The sequence below is a fragment of the Myotis davidii genome, unplaced genomic scaffold (assembly GCF_000327345.1).
Source record: "Myotis davidii unplaced genomic scaffold, ASM32734v1 scaffold299, whole genome shotgun sequence".
In the NCBI taxonomy this organism is placed as follows: Eukaryota; Metazoa; Chordata; class Mammalia; order Chiroptera; family Vespertilionidae; genus Myotis; species Myotis davidii.
The window spans coordinates 1,832,510-1,839,762 of NW_006293088.1; the positions used below are offsets into that span (position 1 = coordinate 1,832,510).

The 7,253-nt window shown below is 56.0% G+C and overlaps 1 protein-coding gene across 1 annotated transcript in view; it reads right to left on the reverse strand.

Annotated features, from left to right (window-relative positions):
• The window catches only part of ARHGEF10L (Rho guanine nucleotide exchange factor 10 like), a 118,157-nt gene extending 112,906 nt beyond the window's left edge, over positions 1-5,251 (reverse strand). The window contains exons 1-3 of the mRNA XM_015565849.1: positions 5,170-5,251; positions 5,007-5,086; positions 178-363 (exon numbers count right to left, since the gene is read on the reverse strand). Of these exons, the coding sequence (XP_015421335.1) occupies positions 178-363; positions 5,007-5,043 (223 nt within the window). The 5' untranslated portion in view covers positions 5,044-5,086; positions 5,170-5,251. The remainder of the gene's footprint in view (positions 1-177; positions 364-5,006; positions 5,087-5,169) is intronic.
• Between the last annotated feature and the right edge of the window lie 2,002 nt (positions 5,252-7,253).

The following is a 7,253-nucleotide window of genomic DNA, read 5'->3' on the forward strand; positions in this document are numbered from 1 at the left end:
GAATGCTAGGTGCTTGTTCCCAGGGGAGGCCACGGAATGCAGCTTCTTCCCAGTGGCTTCTCCCTTCCTGCTTCCTGGGGACAGCAGAGGAACCAGAGGCAGGACTGGGAGCCTGGAGCTCCACCCCAGCCCAGAGGCCTGGGGATGGGGGGACCCAAGGCTCCCAGAGCACCTTACCCGTGACAGGGGCCGCGTCCAAATGGATCAGGGGGGCGTCTGTGTCCTCTGGAGCAACGCCTGGCACGCCCAGGCCAGCACTGGTGTCCTCGTCATCGTCACTGTCGTCAAACTCAAAGGGCTCTCCAGGGTCGTCCTCCGCCTCTGGGGAGGGGCCTAGGCCTCCTCCAGGAACCAGCTGATCGCCTGGAAGGGAGGAGGAGTTACCAGCTGGGCGGCAGGGTCTCGGGGTTAGGCCAAGGGAGAGGTGGCTGGAAATGGGGGAGACCGCAGTTCCCAGAGACCAGAGCAAACCCACGCTCCTGTGCCCCTGAGGCGGCCCGTGGTTGGGGTGGACTCTAAGCAGATGGGAGAGGATGGAGGGGCAGAGAGCAGGCCTCCACGGTGAGCATGTGCGCATCTGTACCTGAAGGCAAGTTATTCATCGTCTTGTTTCCTGTTTTCCTATTTGGTAAGTAAGGGGGTTATTTATTTACTTATTTATTAACTGGCTCTGGACAGTTTAAAGGAAATTTTTGCACAATTTGCTTCTCACCGGCCTGTCTGGCCCGCCTCTGGTGATATCGGAACCCCCGGGGTCAGCGACAGCCCGTGTGCCCGCTCTAGCATTGTCCACACGCTGTGCCCAGTTCGGTGTCGTACTGCAGTGACGGACAGCGGTCTTGGGCGGCCAGGCTAGTGCTCTCTCTCAGGCCTGCTCAAGGCGGGCCAGGTGCTGGGGAGGATGAGCAGGTTCGCTTTGCCGCGTCTGCTCAGCCTGGGACTCTGCTTGTGCCCCAGGCCGACTTTCCACTTTTCATAGCAGGTTGGAGCCTACAGTGGATCGACCAGCGACACTTTCATCTTCTTTCCTGCCTTGGCATAGTGCCTGGCGTTGGTGTTAGCTCACAGCTTCGTCCCGCCCTTCCTGTTGTCGTAACCACTGCCCTTCCCACCTGAGATCCTTGGGGGCAGGACGGTCTGTTTCACGGGTGCTTACAGCTGGAGGATGAGTGAATGGGCAGGGAGGTGGATGGAGCAGAGATGGGTGGGTGGACCACAGACAGACAGATGGACAGATCCGATCCCAGCAGTCTCTCTGACCAGAAAAATCCAACCCCTCCCCCACAGCGACCTGGGCCTCCAGAGCTGAACGTGCTAGGTGCGAATGTATCAAATCCCAGAAGCCCTTTCCTCAGCAGAACCCAGAGCTCACCCTCCCTCCCCAACTTCCTCTGTGGAATGATGACCAGATGGAGGCCACTGGGCTGGGGGCCCTGCCTCTCCTGGAGCTTTGGGGATCCCATGAGCCAGCAGCGGCAGGTGGACTCCGCTGGGCATGAGCTCCTTGGCAGGTGTGGAGAAACAAACTCGGCTGAGAGCCTTAAGGGTGCCCCGCGGAGCCCCCGCTGAAGCCTCACAACCACCCCGTCGCATGCCACGAGGCCACGGGGTTTCCAGAGCCAAAGTGCCCACAGCCACACAGCTAGTAAGTGGGGAGTCTGAACGCAGATCTGGCTTCGCTCACATCCCTCACTCTTCCCACTGAGCCCCGCTGCCTCCTGGAAGCCGTGTGCTCCCTGGACACCTGGCCCGGGTGATGCGCTAACAAAGGAAATGCGGGGCCCACGTGGGAAGCGGGCCATGGTTTTCAAGTGACAGGTCTCCACCCACTGGTGGGTCACAAAAGCAGCTAGGAGCTTCCCAGGCAGCATGCTGTTTTGTGTATGGACTGCCTATTTGAGATATTTAAATATTGTAATAGTCATAAAATCACAGTTAGTATTACTTTTGGTATTGTTTGTTGTGCTTCTGTTCCGTTAATGTGATATATCGAACTGCTTCAGTTTCAGGTAATGTGTGTATGCATCCCATTTCGTGTGTGTGCCTGTATGACTTGTGTGTGTGTGTGTGCGCATGTGCGTATGTGTGCATACGTGTATCCGTGTATATAACCTTCCACTGCTCTCCCACGCTCAGTCCACTGCAGCCACACTGGCCCCCTTGCTGCACCATGAATGAGCCACACGTGCTGCTGCCTCGGACCTTTGTTCTCTAGCCCAGGGTCCAGATGCTCTTCCCCAGGTATATTCTCCTTCTCACCTCCTTCAGGTCTTCACTATACACACCTCCCTGACCAGAGCTGCCCACGGGAACATTGGGGCTCCCTCCCTCATGGGACCACATTTTTCTCTGTGGCCCTGTGAGTGCGTGACAGGCTCCAAGTTTCATTCCCCTTACTGCCCGTCTCCTCTATGAGAGCAGGCATTCTTGCCTATTTCACTCATTGTTGAATCCCCAGCATCTGGCACAGTGCCAAGCACATGGCAGGCACATAGTAAGTATTTGTTGAATTCACACACACACACATATATATATACTCCTGTGGTCTTATCTATGGGTTGTGGTTTTAAAAGGTTAAAAAATATGGAAACAAATGACTAAAAATCCCTGCCCACCACTTCTGGGCAGCGGGATGCAGGCCATCCTGACCAAGAGGGCTCGGCGCCCTGGGTGCCTGCCCACTGGAGTCTGCTGGGCGGGCAATGGCGGGGAGGGATTCCCTTTATGCCCGGCACCCGACCGGTATCACTGTAGTGAATACAGTCTCAGTCCATCTGGGTCAGACTCCAGCTCTCCCACACACGGGCTGTGTGAGCGTCAAGTTAGTCTACCCGCCCAGCTGCAGTTTCCTGCTCTGTAAAATGAGGATAATAATTGTAACCACCTTATCATGTTGTTGGGAGGATGGAATGAATGAACTAACGCATATAAAACACCTGGAGCCAGGTACGTGCTCACTGAATAGCATCATTCTTATGGTGATGATTCTATTCATGATCACTGTCATTGCATCATCATCATCATCATCATCATTGCTATCATTATTATTACTACTATTGCTCTGAGTCACAGCCCAGTCCTTGCCCCTGGGTGAGATGGGCAGGCCTTCCCCACTCACAGGCCAGGCCCAGACCATGTCCAGGGACTCAGGCCATTTCTGCACCTTCTCCGTTTGACAGTACAAATGGCCTCAGTTAGCCATCAATCCACACAGTCATTCCCACCTTCAGTGATCTGTGCACGCCAGCCCAGAAGATGGGACCTCTCAGTGCCAAAGTGCTCACTGCGGTTGAGGCAGGCAAAGGAGAAAAGAGAGAAACATAAAACCCAGAGACTGAGCTGGCGCTGAAAGAGAAGAGAGGGGCCCATGCCAGGCGGGGCCTCGGGCAAAGGCTGCCCCACACAGAGCACTGAAAGATGAGGAAAGGTCCAACAGGATTGGGTGGGCAGAGGTGTTCCAGGCTGTGCCCAGAGCAGGTGCAGAGAACATCGAGGGGCCCAGGGGAGCTGAACACGTGAGCAAGAATGAAGAGCTATGAGACGACAAGAGGTGCTTCGAGAATCTGGATTTTATTTGAATCCAGGAAGCTCTCAGAGTCAGAAAATGGCCAAGAGCCTGGCTCAACCAGAAGACACTCGCCAGCAACATCAGACAGACCTGGGACAATAAATGCCCATCAAATATTTCTTGAATAGAACTGAGTAGATTTAATCATAAAATGATTTTGTTCTCACTCTCCGTGTCTGGGCCCCTTGGGAGGTAAGAGAAAGGAGGCAAGGTGACCATGGCAGCAGAGGCCGGGGTGGACACATCCTGGGACCCAAAGTCACGGCCATGAATCAGGAGATGCCCTTGTCCCCAGTGCTGTTCCCAGGCTCCTGGGTCCCAGGCAATCAGACCTCACTGCTTATCAGAAGGAAAAATCAGGAGGCCCATCCCTGGATAATTGACAGCTGAACAAAGCCCTTCCCGCCCATCTAGACAGGTGGCATGGCCAGAGCTGGCCACATACACCTTTGATGCTCCTGGACACGCCCCGTCCTAGGGAGAGCCAACCCCAGTGAGGCCAGGAGGCCGGGCCCAGAAAGCCACTCGTGCTGTGGAGAAGGCGGGTCCACCTGCTGAGCCCCATCCTCCAGAGAACACAGCTCCATGCAGGGCACACGCAGCGCACGCAGCATCCTGCCAGCGCCCCACAGTGGTAACAGCTTCCATTCATTGAGCGATCAATGACCACATGCCAGAGCCTTGCCTATATTTAAGCCTCGCCATAAGGGAAGGTGTCATTATTATCCCCAGGTCAATGGGTGATGAAAGGGAGCCATAGAGACACCCAGCCACCAAGGGGCAGTGGCAGGGTCAGGCTGAGAAAGAGCCCTCCTCATTACCACTCCGCTGTCCGTCTCCCTAGTGGGGACAAGAGGACAGGACGCCGGGCCTAGTGGGTGAACCAGCCTGGTCCAGCTCCTCCCAGGCGGGGCCTGAATTGCACCTGCGGCGTCTGAGGCCCCACTGCCTGGGTTGCCAGATAAAACACAGGCTGTCGAATTGAATTTCAGGTGAACAACAAATAATTGTATTAACATAAGTATTCTTTTGTTGGGAGGTGGGGGTTTTGTTGTTGTTTTTGGAGCAAGTCTGAAAGCTCTACCACTGGATGGCCAGACCTTGGCACCTTCACAGATGGAGAGAGTTGCCCAGCCCGTCCCCTCCACCCTCGGGCTCCACCCTCGATTCATAAGCTTCGTCCCCTGGCACACTTCAATCCCAGGCGGGCTCTGCCCATCTCTCCAGGGGACCTGAGGGACACAGGGTAAGAATCGACCCTTGTTGGGAGCCCACTCTGAGGAGAGAATTATTCTTTCCCTGTTGCAACAAGGAAACCGAGGCAGAGAGGTGAAGTCACCTGCCCGAGGGCGCACAGCTAACTGCCAGTGAAGCCAGGTTCGCACCCCCCGGGGTCAGCCTGCTCCCCAGCCGGTGGCCCTCTCCCAGGGTACGGTACCTGCAGCAGCCTGTGGAGGAGGACTGGAGGAAGCCATCAGACAAAGTCCAGCTCAGACCAGCACCGTCCCAGCCGCTCGCCTGTGAAAAGAAGGCCAGAAGTCTAATTAGATGACGTTCAAGGCCAAAGCTTCAGCAACAGAGAGGGGTCACTGGCTCAGGACCTGTGCGCTGCAGCCGCCAGCTCTCACACGCCTTCCCCAGCAGCCCGGGAGCCCGGGACAGCCCAGGAGGGCCCAGCCCCCACCATCGTAAATCATTAACCCGGAAAAACCAGCAGCTGCAGGACCATAACCCTGTCTTCCCAGAAAGCCCCTGCCGCCACTGGCCTTCGCTTTGGCCAATGCCAGGGACCCTCAGGAGCCTGGTGGGTCCAGCTACACTACACCTGCCCCTTCCGACTTACGGATGAAGCTCCAGCCCCCAAAACCAGGATCATGCTCAGTCCCCGTGTCCCAGGAGTTTATCACACCTGAACTCACAGGGAGGTGGCCGGACACTTCCGCCTCCTGGCTGTCCAATAACCACAGGCTCTGAGCCCAGCCGCTCTCACCAGCCCCTGCCTAGAGCCCCGCTGAAGGCCATTCGCTTTCTGTCCCTCCCTGTCCTGCCCAGTGGGGTTGGCCAGCCGGCAAGGGGCCACCCAGCCATGGCACGTGGATATAAGGAAAGGAAAGGGGTGCAGAGAGGCCGATGGTGCAAGACAGGGGCAGAACCCCAAATGCTCGGAGCAGGGAACAGGGAGCAGGGAGCAGGGTTTCTGCTGGCCTCACAGTGGGGGCTCACTCACTGTGCACCCGGAAGCCAGTGCCTCTGGTGGCTCCCTGGGCCCTGGAGCCAACCTGCCAGATGTCCCTGCCGAGCAGTGAGGGAAAGTTCTCCCGCTCCCTACCGGCACTCCTGATTGGGAACGAGGGGCTGTCCTTCTAGACTTCCCGGTGGAGGAGAGAGGCATCCCGGAGGGACAGCACCAGCCCTTCCGTCTATCCAGCCCCCCCACATATGCTGGCTGCGTGTCTGTTTTCCTTTCCACCCCTAAAGCCGGTGCTGCTACTAACTGGCTTCCTGACTAAGAACAGAACGCACGTAAATGGCAGTGAATTAATAACAGCAAACATTTACGTAGCGCCTACTCTATCTCAGACATTAAGCACTTGACAAATAACGGTGACAGGTAGAAACCCACATTATAAAGGAGAACATGAGGCCCAGAGTAGTTGAGTAAGTTGCCCGAGATCACACAGCTGGTAAGTGGCAGCGCCAGAGTTGGAACCCGGGCCCATGGGCCCCAGAGTCTACGCTCCTTAAGGAACCACCATGCTCTCAGAATCCGAACAAGACTCAGGGTGGACAATGAAAAGTGGGTCTCCCCCAACCCCAGTCACCCTAATCCCCCAGGAGTGACCACTGTTATGGTTCCCTACGAAGCCTCCAGAACTATCCCACAGGTGAACCAGCCGGCATGCCTGGCTAGCTGCCTTATTTTGTACAGGAGGAAGCACCCTGGACCCACTGGGCCGCAACCACATTTTTTGCTTAAGAATCTTGGGGATTGTTCAGTACACAGAAATGGCTCGCTTGTTAAATGGCTGCATAGTATTGTTTTTAATGTACCGCTATTGACCAATGTACCACAATCCCTACCAATGGACATGGAGTTGTTTCCAGGCCTTTGGTGTTATAAACAATGCAGCAACTAACATCCTCCCTACACAACACCGTGAGTGAGGGGGTGCGTGAGCCAGGACACACGCCTTGAAATGGACCTGCTGGGTCCATTTTGATTGAATGCAAATCGCTCTCCACTAAGTGTGTGACTGAAAACTCTCAGGACTAAAATGTTGTTCCCGGCACAGGATTTGGGAAAGCGAACTAAAATGTCTGCGTGCCCCTTCGCACGCTGCAAGAGCAAGCGGCAGCTGCACAGCACCCTCCCTGCAGCTGCCTCCTCCCGGTGGGCTCATTCAGAACTGCTCAGGAAGGAGCAGGGAGTCGGATACCCATTTTACAGGAGGAAGGAGGGAGGCACCTAGCACAGGCCTGTGTGCAAACTGCTCCTTCAATGCAATTTTCTGATGATGCAGAAACCCAGGATCATCCCTCCAGGCTGGACAGTCTGCTGTCCTCCCCTCTCTCCTCACCCTGCAGGGCTGATTCCCACCCTCCACTCCAAGCCCAGGGCTTCTCCCACCCCACCCCCACCCCCCGCCCTGAAAGGAAGAGAGACAGCAACATCCATAAAGCCAGA